Source organism: Platalea leucorodia (genome assembly GCF_965183815.1).
Source record: "Platalea leucorodia genome assembly, chromosome: 16".
Classification (NCBI taxonomy): Eukaryota; Metazoa; Chordata; class Aves; order Pelecaniformes; family Threskiornithidae; genus Platalea; species Platalea leucorodia.
Window position 1 is genome coordinate 4,215,453 of NC_138838.1, and position 24,530 is coordinate 4,239,982.

At 44.3% G+C, this 24,530-nt stretch overlaps 1 protein-coding gene across 3 annotated transcripts in view; it reads left to right on the forward strand.

Annotated features, from left to right (window-relative positions):
• The window catches only part of MYBBP1A (MYB binding protein 1a), a 59,880-nt gene that overhangs the window by 25,538 nt on the left and 9,812 nt on the right, over nt 1-24,530 (forward strand). For 2 of the 3 annotated variants that reach the window (XM_082328356.1, XM_082328358.1), the window contains exon 24: nt 18,640-18,753. In XM_082328356.1, the coding sequence (XP_082184482.1) occupies nt 18,640-18,753 (114 nt within the window). Of the gene's footprint in view, nt 1-18,639; nt 18,754-22,279; nt 22,443-24,530 lie in introns of those variants that run through there. The other variant, XM_082328357.1, reaches the window with a different exon arrangement.

Genomic DNA, 24,530 nt, shown 5'->3' on the forward strand with positions numbered 1-24,530 from the left:
GGTGCATTTCTTTGGCCTGCGTGATTGCTGTAGAGGAGGGTCTTTTGGAGATATCCGAAGGCAGGTGTGTCAGAGAGTGCACCCTGATGCAAAGCTTAGCAGAAAAAAAGGAAGCTTTAGAACAAAAACTTTAGATAGCGTGACTGACATCAAGTCAACCCTTTTCCTCTGACGCTGTTCCTACACGCCTAAAGCAGCAGTAAGGTTGTTCACCTCCATATTGAAGTAATTTGTGAGATAAAACGAACAGCACTTTGGGGGGTGAGAGCTCTTAAGGCAGTTTTAAACCTGGCTCTCAGTGGTTGGGTTGGTACGTTTTCCTAGCAGTAGGCTCAACCTGTATAACAAGTTTTAGACTGGAAAGGTGAATTTGCAATGGTCCTATTGAGACTGAACTTGTACATGTGGCCAAGTTCTGTTCCTCTGATGTTATTCCTGGAGCGTGGATGCCTGCAGGAGACAGTAATACAGCAGTTTCCCTGGAAAAGGAAAGAGCTGGAGAGATTGGTGTCATTTATGAGTGGGGGAGCAAAGGGCAAGGGATGCTTGACCAGGGAAGGGCGGTTGTCATCCCACCCTGAATTCGCTTAGTACCTGTTTAAACCTATACACCAGAAGGATTCAAGATGAAAATCTGTGTGACAGTGGATCTGCAAAATCACCTTGTTTCAGGGCGTTCATGCATCTGAGCTGGAATTCTCACCTTCTGTGAGACCACACTGACTGCAGGACACTATGAATCATCTTCTGCCAGTTCAAACGCACTGTGACTCTGGCAGCTGCTGCTTTGAATGCTCGGTGTTACCTGTTGGCTGGCCTATTTTTCGAACTCTGCATTTCTTGAAGTGTGGAGCTAAAGAAGAAAGACTGCTGTCCAGAGGTGCCTGTGTGCAAGTTAAAATGCTTCAGGTTTTAAAAAATGAACACACTACCGTTTGGATGTCTTTCATTTATTGAACTGAGAAATCTGGTGGGTTTTGCTGTGGTTTGGTGTTTGTTTTTTTTTTTTTTTTTACTACAGTAGCAGTCGGGATCTTCTTCCTAAACTTTTGTTGATCCTTGCTTTCCCATATGTGTAAGTTAAGTCAACATATAACTTAAAGCTGCACTGTCTTCTCAGAATATGGCCTGCCTCATGCCTGTGATGTGTTCTTGCGCTGTTGTCTGCTGTAGAAAGAAGTGGATAGAAATTGTATGAAATTACTAGATTGCAAGCAGCTACTATGAAGTTTTTCAAGAGGACCTTCAGTGTGTGAGAAGTGCTACAAGTTAAAGTAAAAAAGAAAGAAGGTGGTACAGAATGAAATGTATTGGGTAGTCTAATCCAGCTTGTTGGATGCAGTTCTGAGGAGTGAGGTCCTGAAAATCAGTCACACTAACTATGACCTTGTACTTGCTGCAATGGCCAGCAGAAATGTCTGCAGTGGTAGGAAAATGGGACCGGTGCACACATCATAATCTTTTTGTGCATATAGGCAGATTTGATAGCTTTCTCTTACTGAGAAGGTGCTTATAGCCGAGTAAAGTATAGCTAACGTTTCTAGAATCCCATACCTGCATGCATACATGTGCTCTAAGTAGCTTAGTTACAAGTGACAGCTAGGGATGTAGTCTTCAACCATAAGACTGGTGTGGGAAAATGACAAGTCATCAAAAATGGAGCTTGTGTTACACCTTTGAGTTGACCTAGTGCTAATGAATTGTGTTAAGCTTCTGGCGCGGATGATCCCATTGGCAGTGCAAAGCCTTGCAATTAGCCGAGCAGAACGTGTGTGGTGCTAACAGGTGGGGGAGGCTGGTGCTGTTTTGTTGATTAAGGATGTTGCTGTCAGTCCGATGTCTTCCACAAGCACTAAACACATTCTCTCAAATTCTGTTTGGAAAAAAATGTGCGCGAGCTTGTTCTCACTTCCTCCTTTCTTAATGCGATTTGATCTTACTACTGCAGTTGTTTTCCAGGAGACCTTGACCTTCAAATTACTTCCTTGTGCCTTGTTTCAGTGGGTGCAGTGTTGCTTTTTCAATACACACAAAAGGCTTGGGTTTTTTGACTTGTGCTGGTGGAGCGTGAACCAGGGATCAAGATGTGTTTAATTTAATGGTTGTTGCATGACTCAGCTACATACCAGAACCCTCCTGAGCCTTAGGTGAGGAATGTCTTCCTGGTTTATTTTTAGCAGCATCAGTATGATGAGCATAGCCACAGTAACATCTCGTTCTGTAACTGTGTGTGGTCTTGGGCTGTCCCTCGGATGCTGTTACAGCACAAACCGCTCTTTGGGGTGTTGCTAATTTTGGTGGTGATCTTACTGCGGTGTGTCGTGTGTGTCCCGTCTCCCGCCCCGCACACCGGGGCTGCTGGAGGACTGGATGAGTCCGAGAACTAATGCTTCTACCCATATAACTTAACTCGGTTAGTCTGAGGGTCAGGTGAAGAAGGAAAGATGTGTGGCTGGTTGCACTGCGGTACCCGGGCTTACTGCTGATGCGGGGTTCCGCAGGCAAGTGCATACTCCACGTCCCAGCTCTGAACTGGAAACAGGCTGAAGCACAGCCTCTCTGGAAGCCTGGACTGGAACAACCATGCTTTTCCCTGAGAAATGCAGCTCGTTGACCAGCAGTATTGGAACCAGTTTGGAAAGGAAGGCTAGTAAACGAAACATCCACTGCTACCAGCAGTAAGGTGGTGTCCCCATCTCGCTTGTACTGGCAGACACTTAGACCACTTCTGGTCTGTAACTTTTTCCTAGGGTTTAGGCGAATGATTTGATGCCTGTCCCTTGTTCTCTTCCTTTGGGAAAGGCGTTAGGAGTGTACGTTCCAACACGGTAATTAAGAGCCTTTGCAATTATTTCTGCACTGTGGTCACACATCAGTTTGGATACATCCCTGTCTTCTTGTTTACATTTAAAGCTATATTGATTGAGGATGTTGCAGTAGCTGGGAGCATAATGATGATATATTTGTCCATCAAGTGAGTTTATTTTCTATGATTTGGCTAGAACTCTGCAAAGCTGATGTAAGTGCAGAGCTGTCATGAAGCTAATAAAAGTCATTTTACTTAGTGTGGAGATGAGAATGGGCACTGAGACAGAGTTCAAGATGTCATCTTATGTCATATAGATTCATTAATATTTCAAAATGTGTTTTTATAAAGCAGTCTACGACAAGGAACCATTTAATATCTATCTAATAGAGAGTGTATTTTAGGTAAGTTGCTAATTAATCTTGGTGCTTTGGCAGTCTCCCCAAAGTGATCAAACATATATAATTTTATAGAACTGAAGCAATTCTGTGCCAGAGCTGCCATCACCAGGAGAGTAAAATATGATCCCAAAGTCCTGCCAAAGAGGTCTTGGCTGGTTGACGGTTATCCTTCTGAACGGTTTATGTTCTATGTAAATATCTAAGTTAAAAAGTAATTAAACTTTAATAGAGCAAGAACAGCAAAAGCACGGCAAAGCATCAGAAGCCAGCACCCCTCTGTGTACCTATGGGGGAGTATTCCTCCTCGTGCTGTGACAGATGAATGGATCGCTACATTAATGCACTCTGCCTTGCCTGCGTTCTCACAGATAGTTTCCAGCAGGTGGTATAGGAAGGACTTGTTATGGAATATTTTGCATAAACTGTTACTAGTAATGAAGGGAAGTAAACCTCCCGAGATAAGTACCAGCACCAGTTCAGCTCTGTCTCCTTTGTATCAGAATGAGAACGGGGCTGCTGATGCAAGCTAAGCAACAGGCCACGACTGGAAGGTACCATTCCTTCAAAGCATCCTGCATCCCCTCGGCAGAGGTAGGCCGAGGCGGGACACGCTGCGCCTGTGTCCTCCGTAGAGGTCTCACTGCGGGGAGGGCTCATCCCGGGGTCTGGTTGAGGTGAGCAGACCTTCAGAGGGTGAGTTACCCACAGGCAGCGATAGCTTCTTGTGTGATAGAGTGTTACAGCGGCTCCTGCCTGCGGACGACTTCTTTTTTGTCTTCCTCTGTTCAGTATGCACCCTCTCTTCAATGAAGAGAAATCATTTGCAGCTGGAAAATGTGTGTCAAACTGACATGCTTTGGCCCCAGTCAGTGTCCCGCTCCTGTTCCTGTTTTTATTTTGTGTGAGGAGATGGTCAAGGAGATCCTGTGTTTTGCAAGGTAAAGCTGAACTATGGGTGGGCTCTTGCACATTTTTGAGCTATCTGCTCATGAGCCAGCAAAGCCCTGTGACATGTACTAGCTTTAGGTATGTAAACTGTCCCTCTGAAGTTAAAGGGGGGAACAGTTGGATGCTTAAGTGCTTTGCTGGGTCAGGGCCAGAGTGCTCTACATTTTTGTGTAGAGATTTTTAATTCCTAGATCTTTAGGGTAGTTGTGGATTATTGCATCCCAGCCTTTCATTTTTGAGAAAGTCTCTTGCACTGGGAGAGCTCAAAGAAACTATCTTCCTTGGGTGAGTTGGAGGACGTTGACAGCATCTATACCTTGTCTCTGATGTTCTTTGGAAAGGTGCCTGATGCCATAGTAAAACGTAGCACTCTCCGATGAACTATTTTATAAGCCATGTTTCTCTCTCCCTTTCTTCTCACTATTGTGAGACGGTTGAAAATTTAAAAAGATGTGTTTAAATTTTTCAGGTCCTCCTGACTGCATTTAAACTGAGTGCTTGAAATCCCACGGCACAAGTTTTTACTGGTATTTGCATTGAGAACTTTGTGTGCTCATGGTTTTCAGTTGAACAAGGGACCCCGTCACTGAGTCTGCAGGGTCTCTTTGGAGCATCGTGCGTCTTGTTAGCTGTTTACCGTTGTTTATTTTTTCCGTCATACTGGGGTTTTTTGTTGTATTTCTGGGTGCTTTTTAATGGCCCCCATGTCTTTTGCAAAAAGTGTCTAGCAGATGGATGCCTGCATTGCCCACAGAGAAATCCATAACGATACCAGGCGTTAATTGACTGCCACAGAGGAACTGCCCTGTTAGCGGTCCCCGGTCTTTATATTCCACCGTACTCAGTGCAGCACAAAAGGAACATGAAAAAGCTCCTACTTGCCTCTTTGTTTTGATTCTGGAGATATAGACTGTGTTTATTCTGCTGACTACCATTCAGCTGATCGTTTTGATGATCACGTAGCAAATCCGCAGTAATGGAGGAAACATTCTAGTCTGTTGCTGGGAAGAAATAAGAAAATTAAAAGGTCACATACACTTTAGCTGTTACTGTAGACACAGCTGCTGGCAAGAGCTGTCCAAGGATGGGACTGATCAGTAGCATTAACAGCTCTGCATATTGGATGGACTTGCTGAGGTAGATATATACCATATCGCAGTGATTTTCCAAGACTGAATAATTTCCTAGCCTACTAAATTAAAATTGCCGTCTGACACCTGGGGAGTTGATAGTTTTTAAAAAGAGAGTGAACCACCCAAGTGTGTTCTGCTCAGCCTGACAAACAGCCCCTTCGACAATTTGATGAGTAGATATTTGTGTAGAGCAAATGGGAAAAGTTTGCTTGGAGGCAAGGTCATTGCCATGTATTTAATAACAGCGTAACAAAACCAGGAGGGGAAGAAATGTCTGTGGTTGCGATGAAATTGGTGACTGTCTCAGCCATATGGGCTCGAGTTCTATTCATGCTACGAAATATAAAACCATCAAGATAGAATCCTGTTTTGTTGAAGTTCTGGGTAATGATTTTTACCGTGTTTACAGTGGGCTATTGGATCTTGGTTTGGAAATACTAGCGAGTGTGTTGGGAGGGCGTTTTGTTGGCAAGAGAAGAAAGATTAGGGCTTCTGCAGTGTAAAATGAAATGCCAGCTGGGCTGCGTTCACTGACAAGGATCTTAAGAGTTCTTGTAGAAAGTGGTAGGTCCCTTTTTGTCGTTCGGGCCTGGGGGAGGAATGGGCTTTGGCTGCTTCTGTTTCTGCTTTCCTTTGGTACGTTAAAGCCCAAGAAAGGAGTCAGGATTGCTCTGCAGGATTTCTCAGCAACCTGCTAGCAGAACAGGGTCTCAGCCACGTCCCTCTCCCCAGGGGCAATGTGCAGTCTGTCATCTCATGGTGCTTCTCTCAGTGGATTCTGCAAACTGAAAAGATCCGCTGGCGAGTGTCTGAATTGATGAATCTACAAAGTTGAACCCAGTACAATCTCCAACTTTTTTTTTTTTTTTTTTTTTTTTTGCTTAGCAATGCTGTGTATTTCAATGTTCCAAGCTAACAATTTTACTGACGTGTGAGTACTTTTTTTTTTTTTATACTGCTTGAAAGCTAAACTTCAATAGTTGACGTTTGAGTGAATTGGAATTCTAATTTTTCATTATCTGCTGATAAATGTTCTCAGAAGATGAAAACCTTTGTCCTTGCAACATCAAGACTGGTCTAGTGAATTGGGGACAGCAGCTAAAAGGCACACGGTGCCTAGGCAGCATGGGTTTGGATTTTTTTTTTTTTTTTTTTTGGAATGCGTACTGCTCTTAAATCTCCTTAAATTATTAAATTTGACTTTAGCAAAATCCCTTTAAATAGGCTGCATTATGCGGTAGCTGCCTTCTGAATAGCCTAAAGAAAATCCTATTGCATGTCTCCCCTGAATTGAGGAGAATTGGCTTTGTTGTGCGGAGGAGACATCTGGCTTAGAAGGCGTTGGGAGGAGCAGCCAGGGGAGGGAACTGGAGGGGACAGTTTTGCTTTTGGTCTTACCAACCTGTGCAAGTAACTCGAGATGTCAGTGGAGCTTCTTGATGTTAGATAATACGACGTGTATGCGTGTAAAATAAAAATTGACAACATGAAAGCTTTGGGCATAGGTTCGTTTTTTTTGTTGTTTGTTTCTTTTTTAAGAGGAAAGACAGGGTGGAGAGCAAGGATAGTGCCCCAGATGATTTTGCAAAGGTTTCTTGATATTTGGAGATGTTTCTTTGAGCCTCAGCTACTGGGACATTCTGTGAGAATCTTTGCTTTTATTTTTTAACAAAAGGGCATATCTTGCTCAAAGTGGAAGTGCTCCAAAATAAATGGTGCCATATTAAGAAACAAAATTGTCTTAGATTTTTTCTTTTTTTTTTTTTCTTTTTTTTTATTTAAATTGTGACTTTGTTCTTAACTTGCGAGAGAAGTGTATTTGGGAGTGGAGAGGGAAATGGGCATATTTCCTGATTATTATTATGATTTTTTTTTAATGCGGGAAGGGAGATACTTGGATGCATTGCAGAGAATCCATTGCTATTCTTTTCTCCTCTGGTCTCAGTATGCCCTATGGTACCGATATTCCCCACCAATATTTCAGTCCTGTAATTGAGCATTACAGAAAGAGCAAGAAAACATCAGTGCTCATGGGCGCTAATCTGTGTCTGCTACTGATGTATCTTGTGTTCTCATGGCTCACTTAATTATGGCATCTTTTTATTTTTCAAGAATTTAGGATAATAAGATATTGACTTTTTTGCGGGGAGGGAAACATTAAGACTGATTGGCCTTTCTGATATGGTAAGTGGTTACCCCTGGGAGAAATGAATCTCTGCGTTCACCAAAGCAGCAGACCAATATATGGATTGTGCTGTATGGATTGCTGTGTCCGGAGGGTCTGCCTGTTGGCCTCTGGCGAAGGAAGAGCACAAAGTAAATGTCTTCCCCTGAATGCTCACTAGCTGTATCTTTGTTGTATGCAAAGGAAATATTCAAAGCTAGTATCTAATGCCATCAGCCGGGCCTGGCCCAGGGTCCAGTGTATTATTTTATATGTTTGTTGTTTTGACTGCCCCCACGTCCTGCAGACCCTTCAGCTCAGGCAGAAAGCCTGCCGGTGAAGCCTAGTATTTAACGTGCAGATAGCCTCGGAAAAATTGCCGTGTCAAATCTTCTCCCTGTGTGTGCTGACTCATCTCTACTGCCTTTAAAATCTAGCAATATCTTATTTCTGTCACTAGTTCTTGTTAGATTGTGGTGACCGTAGGAGGAAGCTTTGATTTTTTTTTTTTTTTTTAATTATTTTGTAATTATTTTCCCCCCTCCTTTCCCAGCTGCCAACAGAACAGTGCTGAAGGAAGCAGCTGTATGTGTGCCCACTTGTACTGGGCTCAAATGTCCCGTTGCGGTGAGCCAGCTCTCACAAATGGGCTCCCCTGGTTGGGCACGTGCAAGACGGGGCTTTTGCTCTGACAAGAACATCCTCCAGAGCACTGTTTGCAGAGGAACTAAGCATGGCAAAAATCCACTCCTCAGCAGCAGTGGAGAGAACGTGATTTGCAGAGTCCCTGATTAAACAAATTAAGTAACGATGTTTTAGGGCATGAAGAAACCTGTATGTAAGTGAATACTGTATATATGCCCTGGTCTGCAGGCAGGCTGCTGCAGTGTCTTGACTGCTAGTCCTGGATTTTCTGCTGGCTCAAGTACGTTTACAAAACCATACTGGTGTGACTTTGTCAGTGAAGGCAATGACTGTTTTTACCTGTAGAGCTAAGGCTGACATAACTAGTGTAGGTGCAGCTGCCCTGTATAAAGGTGGTTTCTATGGGGTGTAGCTCCTTCCATGTTTTCAGCCAGATTGAGCGGTGGTGGTTTAAGTGCTTGTGTCTTGCAATAGCTGTTTGCATGCTGTGGAGGAGGAGGATATGCCAGCATAGCTAATGTGATAAAACTTTCCGTAGTGTAGACAACTACTCAGTACCAGCAGGATGAAGTTAACAGCCCGTCTGATCGATGCGACAGCTGCTGCTCAGAGCCTTGGGAATAGTAGTAGAATTGTATAGATTTCTTAACTTCTCATTGCTGCTGCTTAAAGCAGGACATCTGAGCCACGGGTGAAGAGGTTTATGAAGGATAACAAAAATAAAGAGGGGAGGGGAGTCAGCCGGAGGGGTAGAAAGATGGAGATTTCTTCCCAGTCAGTTTTGTCTCCATTGCTGTCTTCCAGGGGGCTTTGTTCTTTTTCAGTAAGCAAGGTAGTAAAACCTCAAATCCAAAAGCAGAGCTTCCAAAGTGGGGACCAAGATCTGAGCATAGCACCACATTGTGTGCAATTTTCCCCTACTTGCAGGCCTTTTAGGAAGAGATTTCCACCATCCCTGAGTCGTGGGTGTTGAGCCTCTCTCGTGGAGGTGAGACCCGATTTGCCTGCTACCGAAGGGCCTTAACACCCTACCTAGCAGGTGATGAGCAGGTGATTGCTTTTCCATTTTTTCCATTGCTGAGATAGTGACTGGGAAGTTGGCCCACACTAGGAATTACTGGGGTCGTATGTTCCAAGGGCTTGAGAGGATACACGAACCCTTGTGTGCAAACTACTGTTTCGCTTGTTTAGAAACTAGCTAGAGAGAGGGATGTTGGCTGTTTCAGAGGTTTAAAAATAAAAGTTATCATTAAAAAACCCACAAACCCAACAGAGGTCATTGATAATTTTTTGCACTCGGGAAGGCCTAAACAGATCATCTACATGATGATGATCAAATGAGCAAAATGTGTCTCACGTGTGACAATTATTTTCAATGTGCTAATATGCAAGCTGTTGTGAGTTGTTTAAAGGTTCCTGGATGGAAAGCATCCTGCTGCATCTGTGGAAATCTCTTTTTTACTAGGAAGGAGGAACAGGTGCAATCTGCTTTGTATGAAACTGGGTTGCAGTGCAGGTTGGCTTATTCTAAAATGCTGAAAATTGCAAGAGCTTGATGACCTAGGATGTTTGGTGGGAGTACACTGGGTAAGATTGCCTTTCTCGTCCAAGGTTGTAAAATGTGATTTAGGTGTCACTTAAATGCTTTACATGTTGTAATTAACCAGCCTTGCAAAATTTTTCAAATCCATTTGTCGCAGGAACTTAATTTAAGCTGTAAAACATCATTTGTTTTGATCGCTTTTTTGGCAAGGATAATTTTGTTCCTGGGCTCGTAAATCTCCTATGTGGTGTTTTTTTGGCAAGGCCGGACTGAGGGAGGGCTGGGAAGAAACTCCCTGGCCCAGAGCCTGGCGTGTGGGCATGGGAAGGTGCGGGAGCAGGGGGCAGCGGCTGATGGGGGGGTTCTGATCAGCCTTTACTTCTGCTGCATTTTTGTGCCTTGTCTGTTCCTGGAGGCAGGAGGGCAAATTTGCAGACTTGGAAATTGGTGTCTGGTAGGATAATTTCTGTGCTGGCCAGATTGGATCCTGCTCACGTTCTGCCTACCCCAGACAACGCTATTGGGCCTTGTCAAGGCTGGCTGAGGGAACATCTTGAAAGAGCTGATTGATTAGTCTGAAGAAATATTGAATTCAGCTCCTGAGCCAGATGATCGTGCAGAAGAGATTTTCATGGTCTTTCCTGGGCCAGCATGAGCTCTCTCTGACCCTGCTTGCAGGCACCAGGAGCCTGTGTAGTGACGGATAACACGGCTTTCCTGCTGAGAGCCGGCCGCGCAGCCCGGGCACCGCACCGTGTCAGTGCCGCCACGCAGGCCTGCGGTGCCCGCGTCCCTGTGTGCAACGGGCCCTGCAGACAGGAGCTCTGCGCAGGAGGCTCTCTCGTACCGGCTGCTGCAGCGTGGTGCGCAGCAGGGCTTCCAGCTCCGCTTGAGCCTGGCCACGTCTCCGGCCAGGCAGCCGGCAACAGGGTGCAGGAAAGGCGCTCCCTGGGTCCCTTCATCAGAGGGGACAACAGGGTAAATTTGGGGTAAAAGTAGATGTCTAATTTATAATGCTGCCTTGGAGCATTGGCAGCACATTTTTAAACCAAGAAGTAGTTATGGAGATGCTCAGGTGTCCTGGCATGGGCAGTGCTGCATAACCAAACGTACTAGCCGTGTTGTCCTAACAGTCCCATTTATCCCAGAAGGCGCTAGCACTTGTCCCTCTGAGACCTTTTAGAGAGTGGCTAAATGAGGATCTTGACTTCACTGCTTGTGTGCGCCTTGTTTCAGCAGTGCTGAGGAGGTTAAAAATTAATCTTTGTTCTCAAAAATAGGTTTTTTTTAAGCCACAGCCGCGGCTTTGCTTTATCCTCCCCCTTGAATTTGAAACATGGAATGTGTGTGTATGCGCCCTGTGTGAAATACTGCAGTTACAGCTTGTGGATTGAGGAAAATTGCTTTGGGAAGTGTTTCTTAATCACCTCTGGTTTTCACTTTTTACATCTAAAGCCTTCAAATAAGTTTTGTATGTTTTAAGTAAATAATTGGCATTTGATGCTTGTTCAGTGAGGATACTTGTTAAGGATCTTGAAGGATAATTTTTTTGTTTGTCCTTAACTTAGGAAGGAGTCCTTTTTTTTTCTTTTTCCTCTTCTCGCCTCCCCCAGAGAATTTGCAGCTTGGTCCTGTTGAGGTCAACAGGCTGTGTGAAACTCCAGACTTTTAGTCACAAGTTTCAGTCCTCTGTTAAGTATTGTCATGACAGTTCCTAGCCAAGAAGACTGCCTGGCCCACAGTGTTGGAGTGCTCAGTCTTTTATAAATCTGATTGTAATGTGTCAAGGAACGTTAGGGAACCTGCATGTATATAGCATACATTGAACTGCTGCTGCTTCTCTTCCTACCTGCTGTGAATTTGCTGTACGGAACAGGGAGCACCATGGTTGTGGGCCTTATTCTTTCCCTTTCGTAATTTGCCATTTTGAATAAGCTTCTAGGCTGTCCTAACTTGGACCCTGCCTGCCAAACCATATCAAACAAACTTGTAGCTTATAGGCTCAGAAATGCTCAAATGCACGAAACAAATGTGGTAGAGAAATGGAAAGCAAGCCCTGAAACTCAAGACTGCTCTGTTGGAGCCTTTCTTTCCATCCCACACCCCATGTAAGTGTAAAAATAGAGCCGTTTAGCCGTGGGAGCAGAAATGGGGATAGATTGACACTTGCTTCGTGGCTTTGCATGCTGTTTGTTTTCTTTTTACAAAAGCTTTGACAGTAATTGGAAGAGACTTTTGCTGTGGTGCCCTGGATATCCTGCCCCGTAGTAAGAAATGGCAGGTTATTCTCCTATAACCAATAGTCCTGTTAGCTGGAGCTTGCAGTGGGTTTGGGTTTTTGGTTTTTTTTAAACGTGTAACAAATTGCAGATAGTTGAGAAATTTATTTCATAGTTTGACTATTTCTTAAAATTCAAAGAAAGCTTTTTTAGAATTTCCCATATTCTTGGCATATGTTCTTTTACCCCAGCTTTCCTGGCAGCATTTGTCACGAATGCAGTATATGATTCATGTGATTGCAGTCTCAAAGGGCTTAGTAGGTGAGAATTTCTAGAAGTGCAATTATTTTTTGCCGTATCCTTATGATTGTAGAATAGTCTTAATGCTGAGGATTACATACTGCTGTTTTATAATGTGCGCTGGCACTGAATCAGATGTGCTGGCAGGTCAGGTTATGCTGTAGCTTTGCTGCTGTGTGTGCCAGGAGGGAGACATCAGCGCTCTGAAATACCAGTAGCCTGTCTGGTGTGATACCACCTTTATATTTTTGTCTCCTGGACTTCCAGGAGCAGTGAAATGATGATAGCACTAAAGCTCCTGATGCTTTTTCAGTTCTAAAAATATATTTGAGTTGCACAAACTTGTAATTTTCCAGGTAACGTTTTCTTTTTATATATATTATATATATAAAGGGAAAAAGAAGCTCTTGCCACGCTGGTGACATGCTTCATGTTGATAAAACTGTCTCCACGATGCAAAAATGATAGGCACAAGGTGGGGGAAATCCATCTTGATGTCTTCGGTAAGCATTTAAACTCCCCACGGCTTCTGTTATAACGTGCAGGGAGGTCTGATGCAGCTGAAATACTGTCCTGGGGCAGACCTCATGAGACGTTTCTGTCCTGCCACGTGCTTCAGGCAAGCCGGTTAAACGTACCGCCTCTCTCCTGTGAGCTGGCAGGGCCGAGAGGGACTCTGGAAGGGTTAATCAGCTGTAGCCTGCAAGCTGCTTTGAGATCATCTGACAGAACGGCTGTGTGAAACCTCGGGCTTGGTGTTCGGCGTGTTGCAGTGGGCGCATCCTCAGCCGCCTGCTCCTCTGATGGTGGCAGAGGGTGGCTGCTGATTTCAGTGTCTTTTCTCAGGGGAGCGTGTCTGTGCGGTATCTTCTGTCACTTGCTTGCAAAGCCACCTCCAGCCAGGCTCCTAAAACACTTGGGACCGAGAAAAGCATTTCTTTTCACATCAGAAACGAGTGTCTTCTTACTAACAGTGTGCTTTTCTTTGAAAAACAACCCTGAATTTAGGTCATGCCTTCATCTCTTCAACATTGCAAACAGAATCCCTACATCGTTGCAAAGACTTGTTTGGTTTTGGCTTTTCTCTTTCACAACTGCAGTGACTGAAAGACATCCTAGATCTGTTCCCCCCCGTCCAGCTCAGGTGAGTCACCTGGATGGTGACTGGGGAGAGCTGCTGTGCCAGCCTACACCGTGCCTGTGCCAGATATTTGCTTTCGATAAGAAAACAGTGGCTGAATTGCTAGGGGTTAATCCATTGCTTGCCATTTTAAATAGTCAGGCTGTATATCTTGTCCTTTACTGCAAAGGGTAAAGGTAGGTTGTATAACCCAGCAACCTGCCAGTTTGCACTGCTTTTTAGTGTCTAAATAAGGTGGGTGAGCACATCTGGGAAGTACCAGCACATCTCTGTTACTGCAGTCAGCACGTTTACTATTTGAGAAAGAAATCTTGACTGTTTCTACTGAACGGTATTTTGTGTAAGCATTGTAGGTAAGAAATAAATAAAGCAGAGGGTCAGCACTGCACTTATTGTGTGTTCTCTTCTCCCACGTGGACTGATAATGAGCGTTTCTGCCTCATTTAGTCATGTGGTTGATAGATATAGGTGGGAGTGTATGTATGTATCTACTATCCTTGCTTGAATAGACTTCACTTTTATTTATTTTTGTACTATTTTATGGTCTTTCTTTTTAAAAACTGACATTAAGGAGAAAATGTTTTCATTAGGCAGCTGGGTGGCTCCTAGGGCACAGGATGGGCTGCAGCATTCTCCTCTGCCCGTAATGAAAAGCTCTAACGTGGCTGTCAACTGCTTGTAACTACTCTCACACCTTCTCATTTCAGAGATTGTGCATATGGGGGGACGTCAACTTTCTCTTCTGAACTGGACTGGAGTTTGGTAGCTGGGACTCTTGGGTCTTCCGTTATTTTTGTCCATTTGTGAAGTGTTGATAATACTTGGCGCTCTCACAGGGCTGTCATGAACACAGCAGGCTTGATTTGGCACTGAGAAAATGCAGAGAATCCTCCGTGATATTCTTGGGAACAGTATTGTTCTGGCAGCCTCCAAAATTGCCAAATGCTTGTAAGACATTCAAAAAACTCAGTGATGCTGGGAAGGGCAGGAGGGAGAGGGACAGAACTGGGTACTTGTTGAGCTCCAGGTCTGTGCTGAATTTTGTAGGAGTACTTTCCAAACGTTTAATTGTGTGATGTGATGGTAAAACATGTAGCTGGTCTCTGTATCGTGTATAAAAGTCACATCATGAAGATTTCAAGGGTAAATGATGGACTGCGAGGAATTATGGGGGTTGATAGTGTTCTGATACAAAAGATTTGAACTAGCTGGGGTGGCTTGGCTCCTCCTAAGGTGTTTTGTGTGTGGCCTTGCACTTCACAAGTCTTGGTGAGGACGTAGGAGTTGGTTGGCTGTGTAAGGTCGGTGCCTCCTGTAGTGAACAGGTCCCAGCTGCTTCTGAGGGAGCTGTAAGAAAGTAGACAGGAATCAGACGTGTGATGTGTGCGCTGGGAAAGTGTCTTTTTGCTGCTGGTTCTTTTTTCTGCTGCTCAGCAAGGAGAGGGCTTGTGTCTTCGAGCGCAAGCCTGTAAAATGCTGCTGTTTATTTTTTTTTAAACGTGTGTGAAAACATCTTGCATGCTTGTATTCATGTAATTTTCTTGCACACATGTATTTTCTTGCATGCATGCACACACACACCAGAACCTCTTTCATGGAACAGAAAATAGGTAGATTTTGTGACTATTTTATTTCTGAAGGATCTTTTGAGATTACTAGTATTGTCACAAATGGTAGTGGTGTGTGTTTTCAGAAGTGGCTAGCTATGGGAAGAGCCTCATTCCAGGAGATGGCTTGAAAAATCCTCTGAGCAGCCTTTTTTTTTCTTTTGAGGCTGTTTTCATGAAAATATTGAGTGTCTGGGCTCCCAAAAATCAGGCTAGTGTGATGTGTCAGGATGGGCAAGTAAGATGGCTTGTGGCATCTGGAAACTCTGACTAGCCCTCTAAAGCAGGTGCGAGGGGGAGATGAACATTCACTTCCAAATGCATAAGTGTTCAGACCTCTGTCTACTTTCAGCTGCATTGTGTCCAATTTATTTGAGAAGATAAAACAAGGAAAATGAACTGCAAAGAGCTGTTTCTTTGTGACCTCAAGGAAACGGTTCGTAGAGATCTGACTCACTTTGGGTCTTCCCTTGCTTCTGCGGAGTGCTCATACTCTCAACCCCTCTTACATTAGGTGATAAAGCGTATGTTACCCAGTGAAGCTCCTGGAGGTCATGAAAGCGATTCCTCTTTGAGTGTTTAAAATCCTTTTTGCGAATCCTGCCAGGGACTATTCTCCAGGGAGCTGTTTCATGCCCTTCCAGCCAGCGGTTTGCCATGTCTCAGCCCTGACAGGTGAACGTGTGCCTGAAAAGCCATCGCTGAGGACCGTTACTTTCCAAGGTGATGTGGCAGCTTTGTGGTCCTGGGTGCTGGATTGTTTTCTCTGAGTACATTTACTTGTTAAGCAATCTTCTGATGACATCCAGGACCCTTTTTCACATGCTGATAGATGCTTTGAGTGAGATGTGATGGTTGCATCTCTTTCTAAAGAAGAAACTCGGTGCCCCTCATGTTTCAGTTTGAACTTGCCGATATGGGATGGCATCAGCCGGAGGAGTGGGAAGTGCTGTTTCTTACTGGGTTTACCCTTGGACTGGGATTGAAGAACTGGGTTTTAGCTTTGGTTCTGCCCCTGATTTTTCTGGCGGACTCCGTGGATGTCAGTTCCTCTCCCTGTGGTTTAACTTTCACTATTTAACTGTGCAGTTTGCTCTGGAAAAATAGGCTACACGAGCGCTACGTGTTAATAACTAGCTCTAGGAATAGAAGAGTCACTGACTCTGTGATGAATGCGATAACCTTAAACTACAGCATAGCATGGTACTGGGCACTGAGGACCTTGTCGTTATTAGCGTCACGTTTGCTTTCTGACTGAGATGTTCTTAAGCCAAATTTTATTTCAACCAGCAGGTAAAGCTTTTGTTTTATTTTTATTCTTTCAAATAAGAGAAGTTTTTCAGGCTTAGTACTAAATTGTCATTGGTTTAAAAAACAATCAGGAAACACAGGATTGTAATGAGACCAGAAATAGCAATGTTTTAATTACATGAAACTCAAAACCTATTTTCTCTTTGCTTGAATCTAATATATGGGCTGGAGGCGTGAAAGCTATGAGTGTGACAAAATTACTAAAGAGCGATAGCACCAGCCAGGATTCTCAGATGACTGGGTGTTTTGCCTTCCTCATTTATGACACACAGAAGGGAATGTTCGGTGGGTTTTTTTTCCTTCCTTCTAAAATCATTTTCAAGCTTAGTGCTTACTGAGGACTAGGTCCCATTCAGGGTCTGTTCTGTCAGTCCAGCATTTGAGTCCCAGGTCTGCAGAGCTCCCTCTTCCTTTGGATGGCTTTGATTTCTTTCCAGTTCTTTTCCTCATTGACTTGCAGGGGTCCCACCCAGTGCTAACTGGTACGATTCCTCAGCAGGCCTTTATTGCTGTTGCCTCTGGTCCTCTGTTCGCCCCTTGAGTAAATCTGTAGTCCTGAGGTACTACCAGGATGGCTTAACAGGACCCTTCTCCATGCCTTGCACCCATTTGCAATACGAATGCTTTTGTAATTGTCAAAGAAGAGACAGTGCCTTGAGGTTTATGACCCTGCCTGAGCCTTTCAGAATAAGTTATGGCCTTTCATCTGCTCGGAGGGTCACGTTCTCTTTGTAATTGCACTGAAGTGACTTTCCACTACATTTGGTACATGCATGCAGACATGCCGTAATTTGTTCTGTAAGACACAGCCTCCCCATAATTACAAGGAATATGTAAGCTTGCCTGCCTCAAATATGGCATTAGGGTGCTCTCTCATTAAATCAACATAAATCTTTTGACATAGTCTTGTTGGTTCCCTGCTGCATTTTGTCCCTTGAGTAAAGAACAGAATTTCTGTTTGTGAGTGAAAGCTCACTCTATTTGGATAATTCTCTTCGTTGGCCATACTGGTGCAAACTGGAGGTAAGCTTACGTAGATGTGTGACATTGCTCTGTTGTAACACAAATACGAGTGCTGGAATTATCCCGTGGGGGATAGTCAGCGCAGTGTCCTGTCCCCCCCAGAAGTCTGGAGATGTTGTATAGGAAACACAGACCTCCTTGAGCTTGTGAGGTGTTCTGTTCGACTGCCTACAACTTTGGATGGTCTTACTGCTCTCAGGAGATCCAGGGATTTCTTCTCTTCCCTCACTTCGAATTCTTCAGTAAATAGTTCCCTAAAAATGCTCCAGTAGAAGTGCGGGTACCCTATAGCCAGTTTTTAGCCTCCTGCTACATGTTTTCCAGATTGCTTCCTTTGGACCCAAGGGCTATCTGGAGGCCAGGTTGGGTATCGCCAGGCTGTATTTTTTCTTGAGGCCTCTTAGACTTTTGATCTTAATGGTGTCTTTGATAAAGAGTTTTACAAACTCTGCTCAGTTGTTTTCTGTAGGGTGGGTTCAGTTGCAGAGTGTGGTTAAAAAATGGCAGCCCTTGCTTTCTTTGGACAAGATTAAATCTTGGTGTAGTTCCTAATGTTTTTTGGTATTTATACCTGCATTCAGTTTCGGTCTGTGTGATGGCAGCTAGAGGCAACGGTTTTTCTTTATATGCGGGTAGAATTTGCTCACTAACTCCATGCTGCTACAAAAATTTTCCCTTTAAATCCTCTAAACTATTTGCGCTAGTCCTCATTAGTGTATTCTGTACATTTCTGTCATTTGCTTTTGTCTGTTGCTGCATTTTTCTTGTACCTAAAAAAGCCTTAAAATAGGAATTCTGGAATAGAAAATGACTTGTAAGAAGATTGCAGATTACTGTTGGTTTTCTAGTGGCTACTCTTTTCATTGCTGTGTTAAGGTAGAGACTTAATGAGCAAGTCTGACTCCAGGGCAAGGCTGAGTGCTGCTCTGAACAGCAGTTTCCATCTAGGGTTCCTTTGAAACGAAGCATTTGCTAACCTGCCAGCTTTTATTTTTGTTTATTTGTGCCTACTGCATTCATCAGAGCACGGTGAAGGGCACAGTCACGCAAAGGGCTGCCTGAAGACTTCTGGAGACTGAAAGTGATGCACTCAGAGCAGCTACTGAAGCATATTTTGGATATTAATGCCTAAATCTAGAGGCGGCATGATCCCTCCCCTCTCCTTTGACCTTCTCTTTTAAGTATGTGCATTCAACCAAAACCCACCACCCTGTCTCCTGAGGAGTGACTCTGTTAGGGTCTAGATAATGTTTTCTAACAGAGCGTCGTAGATGTTGGTGAGGATATGCAGCATCCGTAATATGGCATTCCCTGTTTGCTTCAGCAGGGTATTTGCATTGCTAACACCTTCCCTAGAGAGTGCGGAGTTTCACGTCTCCTCTCCCCTTTTTCTTTCAGGCCCAGGCCTGTTTGCTTCTCCAGAAGGTTCTGCTACTTCACGATCTGAAGCTCTTCATGACAGAAGAGGAGTGGGAGGAATTGATCAGAGAAAGCATCAGCCAAGTGACAGAGGTAACAAGCTTCAACGTGTTAAACGTATAGATAGCACCTAATGGATGCTGCTTTTACTACTGTGGTGCTCGTTCTCAGAGCTGGAGTCCGTGGCTGTGCTCGACTTAACTGATCTTAGAGGGGTTGTACCTGCTTGCGCCAGGTCTGAGTAGCGTCCACCAGCATTACAGCATTCTTGTAACACCACCGTTCAGATGTATTTTCACAGAGTGCAAGAAATGTTGCCGGGTACAGCTCAGCGGTGCCTGTGTCTGGATCCAACAGACAGAGCTCGAGTTTTAGGGAATACACTCATACGGATCAATTTAAGGTGGTTTTAAAAATCAAGTTTTGAATTGAAAGGTATTGTGAACATTTACAAAGTTTCAAAAAATGTTATGGAAGTTCTGTATTTGAATGAACTTCAGGGCCCAAGAGAGAGAGCTGAAGCGCAGTAGACTCCTGACTCCTGGTGCGTTGCAGGCCCTTTGGACCAGACTCCCTTGCTAACATTGTTTATCAAGGAAACCTTAAAATACATTGGGAGATAATTTGCGCAGTAAAAACAGTGACAGAAATTGCAGGGTTCCTGATTCAGTGGCAAGTGCGGATTGTACCTGAAGACAGTTTTTGGGTGCAGCTGTTATGTAGGAGGTGATCTGTGGGACAGGAGACTGAAGAAGCAAATGCCATTCAATTATATTCTTGTGGATTGACGTGAGGGGAACCAAGCAGCCAAAATAATGTTATGATGTGGTGACTAAACTTGATGACATGGGAGATTCCAGTCTTGGTGTTCCTACGTAACAGTAATATTGACCTCTTTCTAAGTGTAGCTTTCATTTACTTACTTCTTTAAATGCTGGTTACAAGGTGATTTAGGCCATTCTATAATTTACCATACTGGAACAGGATGATTGGCTTGGTTTTCTTGTGTCAAGGAGGGACAAAATCTAAGCATGGAATTTGGAGGTACTGTTTATGATTCTTGAGGAAGCAGGTAATCCTGGGTTTCATTAAATAGCTTTTATTTAATGGTTGCATCAGGAATCCAATGGGTGGAGTCAGGTATGATTTTATTTTCCAGCTACATAAAACATGCCACTCCTTCCAACCCAGTCATCTCCATGTTTCTCTCTAGCAGCTGACTGGGAAACCACAAACATTTACAATGCCTTCATGTTGTTCTTGTCAGGGAAAGTTTAGCAACTTGCAACCCATCCAGTATTTTAATGAGCTTTGCTACCAAAGCTGCCTCAGTGCCTCTCATTTCTGTGGTCGTCTGTGTTTAAAGAAAAATTCCTGGGAAATATTGTCACTTTGTTTGGGCTGTCCAAGGTATACCCTGCGGGCTGGAGGCCTCCCACACTATTAACTGGCAGTGGCATATAGGTGCTAGTTCTCTTTTTGGCCTGAAAAAACCCTGGCATGACATTTTTACGGAGTGCTCTGTTGGTGGGCATGTATGTATTGGGTTTCGTCTCCCTTCCTCCTGCTCCCTCCTTGCGCTAACACAGTGCTGGTATGGCTCCTTGGTGCTAGGGCAGCTGCGCGTCTTTAAATGCTGCTGTAATTAGGAGGGATCAAGGACTTTATATTCCATATAACAGTTTTGGTTCATAGCCAAAGGCTGATGCTTGTGCTGCAAAACTTTCTAAAGCTGCAAAAGGTATTGTGTGTCTTTTGGTGGTGCAGAAATGCTCACTTATTTGAGTAATAGCTGTAAAAATATGCAGTGGCTTTATGGTGTAGTAGAACAATACTCACATCATGACTGATTTCTTTTGGAGATAGTAAAAAATCCCTTGTAGCAGAAATCAGAGGCTGGAAACCGAGTCTGTTTAGAATTTAGAATCTGTAGAAAGTACGTATTTGTCAAAGAGAGTAATTCACCATTAAAATAACTTGCTGAAGAGTGTATTAGCTCTGAATCGCCAGGTGGAGATTGTTTGCTTCACTGAAAGAGGAGCTGCAGGTTGAGTGGAAGTTATGGGCTTGGTGCTGAAATTATGGGGTGAGTTTGCTTGGACTGTGTTAGGCAAGAGCTTAGGCTAAACACTAGCCCTTTCTGTCCTTGATGTCCACACGTGCCTCTGCTTAGCGGGAGGGTAAGGAGGGCGTTTGCAGAACCGAGAGTTTCTCTGCAGCTCAGTCTCGTCCCTTTTCATCTGAGACTTGTTTCAGTGGGCCATTCCACTGAAGGCCATGATTTCGGAGGTGGGTGAGTGCTTAACCATGAGAACCTTGACGGAGAGCAATAATTCATGATGCTTTGGAAAATGATGAAGTTTTATTGCCCTGCCTCTAGTTGAAAGGTCTGCGTTTGGTGTCATTGGCCATTCCTGCCACCATCCCTCACAAATAGCTGTCTTAAGAGGAAAAAATGATGACGCAGAATTTTATACCTTTCTTTGACCCAGGGCCAACTCTTTAACTGACTATACTGATGTGCACTTGTAATTCAAGCAGCGGTATTGTTCGCAAGGAAGCTGTCACCTGAAGGCTTTGCTATGCTCTCTGTGTCCTTGGCCAGATTTGCAGCTGTGGGGCTGGTAGCTCTTGAAGTGCAGGATTGCCATTGCAGGTGTAAGGCTGTGAGAGAGGGTGGGATGCTGTCTCCTGGTGCCTGCTTTCTCATCCTGCCTTGCCTCAGTGGTTGCATTGCATACCTGCAGATCACTCGGTGAGGAGCAGGGAGCCTGGGGTGGTTTTAGGCAGTGATACGTGCTGGAACTGGGAAAGAAGCAATGTGAGAAAACTGCAGTCTTGGATATCGTTGAATTATGCGTGTAAAACTAAGAGACAGATGAGGGAGAATCAGTGGCCAGGAACTTTAAATGAAGAGACAGCTTCCTGAAATAGCAGCTCCGGCTGCTGCGAGGCAATGGCTGTTGTGCTTACATAAGCTAACTTGACCTTATTTGTTCCCCAAATGTTTAAGCATGCTTATAAAACATATATCACAGTCATGAAGGATTCATGCTTGCCATCCCCTTACTGTCAGCGAGGGAAGTCTTGATATCCTAGCGGGTACTTTGGAGTTGACTTGTTCTTGTGCGAGCCCTGCTTGGGGTTGGTGCGCTTGGCTCGTTCTGCTGGGTCGCCTGGGCAGAAAGCCTTGTCCACAAGCTGTGGGACTGCCCTGCCAGCTCTTTTTTACTGGACAGCAAGCAAAGGTAAGGAGGCAGAGAAATAGCTCCGGCACAGTTTTAGCCTCCCTGGTCCTAGTTACTTTAAACAAAGCAGAACCTTGCTACGGTGGTTCGGGTTTATTCTAATGTTGGGAGTCTAGACAACTCAGTTGTGTTTACAGTATAAAGAAACAGAGTTGCTTCATGTTGTAAATGACAGAGCTCACCTGAGATGCTAAAGCATCTGACAGAGGCTTCTTCCTCTTCGAGAGCTTTGTTCTTTTATCGGTAGGTCTCAAAGCGCTTTACAAAGGAAATTCAAACCAGTGAGTTGTTGATGTAATGAAGAAAGTATTTTGCAGAAACCCAAGAGCTAATGTATTTAGTTTACTAAAGTCGTTCACCCTGTTTTACAGATGACACACTTGGCTGGGAGCTGAGCCAAGAATCAAACTTGGGTCTCCTGAGACATCCCAGAGACCCTCCTTCTGCATGGACAATCTGTTTCTTAACTTGGCTTCAGAACATCCCGCTGTGCTGGACGGCAGTCTCCGTCCCCATGTTACCTAAGGAGGACGCTGGCTGTTGTGAGTTGGGACTGCCCGGAGTCCTGCGATGAGGCTCGTGGCAGAGCCCGAGAGGCCCGGGTTCCCCGTTTCACGCAGGGACCTGTCGCACGGTTTTGGCGAGGGATCTCTAGGGTTGCTGCTAGGGCTCTCACGCTGTCTTTTTACTCTATCAAGCGCCTCTCAATGTCATCTTTCAGCTCTCCCAGTTGTCATTGTGGGCACATTTTGGTGTTTGTTCCCGGTGTTAGATATATTTCTGTTTTCTTTCTGATACGTTACAAAATTGCTGTCTTGGCTTTAGAGTGATCCTGAAGCCATGCCAATTTTTTAGTAACTCACTGACAGATTTGGGGCAGGAAGCTCCAGGATCGGAATACATAGTTTCATTACCTTTTTATGTCATCCTTTTCCCAGGAACTGGCTTGCCCTCCGGAACGGAGGTGCGTTGTCTAACTCCCAACTTATGCTGAAACTCCCAGTTACGATGTGAAAGCCAGGGGGAAGCGGGAAAGGATTTTGAGGAATATTCCAGAAAATGTATATTTTCACGGCTGAGCAACTTCAAAACAAAACAGCCCTCAGAAAACTGTTGTTAAAACTGCTTTCTCTGGCTTGTACACAGCAGTTTCCTGAGGGTTTCCTTCGTCTGTCTTCTGCAGTAGGTACATCATAGGAAGGGCCCGACTTTACTACTGTTTTTTTCCTCTGCTTGTTTTGTCGAAGTGATAAGGGACGGGCAGAGCGGATAATGTTCAGGTTGGCTGTTTGAAACCAAAATGGCATCAAGGCATCCTGGAACGTAAAAATGCTCACAGAATCTGATACCTAAGTTCAGTGCAAGACCAAAGCACTCCAGGTCACCAGTATTGGAGACTTTCAGATAAATATACACATAATCCTAATGACATGCACGTGGTGCCTCCTTCCGCTTAGGTGGTTACTTAGACTTGGACTGGGCAGGCAACCATGTTTCTGTGGAAAGGCATAAATGTAGACAGACAGGGGATTACATGGCCTGTGCAAGGGATGGTATAGATAACCCAAGACCTCTTCTCCAAGACTCATATCGTTTGGAAGTTACCGTATGCTCTCTGAAGACTTTTATTGTGTGGCTTTAGGCAGTTTTGTTGCTATTGCGTTGTTCAGGTAGGGATTTAAAATAACTAGCTGGAGCCACTCAGAATGTGGGGGGGAGAGAGGGATATGCTATATATAGCCTTCCAGCGTAGACATGCCCTTCATTTCTGAAGGGCATCACATTTGATTATCAGTGGCTTAATTTGTAGGGAGATAAATTATTAACAGTGACTTCATCAAATCTCTAAAAAAGCCAATCTTCAATTTTTTTCTTGAAGATCGCCTGAACTTTTATCTGTCTGTCTTTATAAAATCTTAATTCATTGCCCTTTCTCAGCCTCTTAGCTTGTAAAATGAGGCCAGTAGTGATTTAACTGATATCTTTGACGTCCTTTCAGAGTACTGGATGTCTCTGTGGAGAATTCAATCTCCTCTGTTCCCTCAGCTGTCCTGTATGGTTTTTCCCTGCTGCATTTTCATATCGTCTATGGAAAAAAAAAAATCAGATCTTTAAACTTGGGAAAGCATTGACATTTTCTGTGAGAATGGCTTCTGGATTTTTGGGCTCCTCCCTTCAATAACAGCCAAAATAAACATTGAAAAAAAAAAAAATGCCCTTTAGTTAGACCCACATGCTGAAGGGTATGCTTAGTCCCCTACCTTCCCGCTCTCTCTCGGTCAGGGACAAGCAGAAACTTGGTGGTTCCCTTCCCTTTGTGAGCGTTTCTTGACGACTTGTTTCTGCTAGAGATGCAAGGAAAAAAGTTTCGAACGTTTATACTTTCAGTCTTCAGAAACTTAGTGAGAGAGAATGGAGGGAGGAGGGACTGTCAGGGCTTTTTTTTTTCCTCCTTTTAGCACTCGGCAGCAGCTGCTGTGCTGTTCAGGTGGGTGGCATGGGAACCTCTCCTTGTGTGCTTGTGTACCTTGTGTACCTGGAGTTGGAAACGGATCCGGCTCTGTGGATAGACGGAAACTGGTTTGAAGAGGCATACTCTTCCCTCCTCCCTGCTTTGTCTTC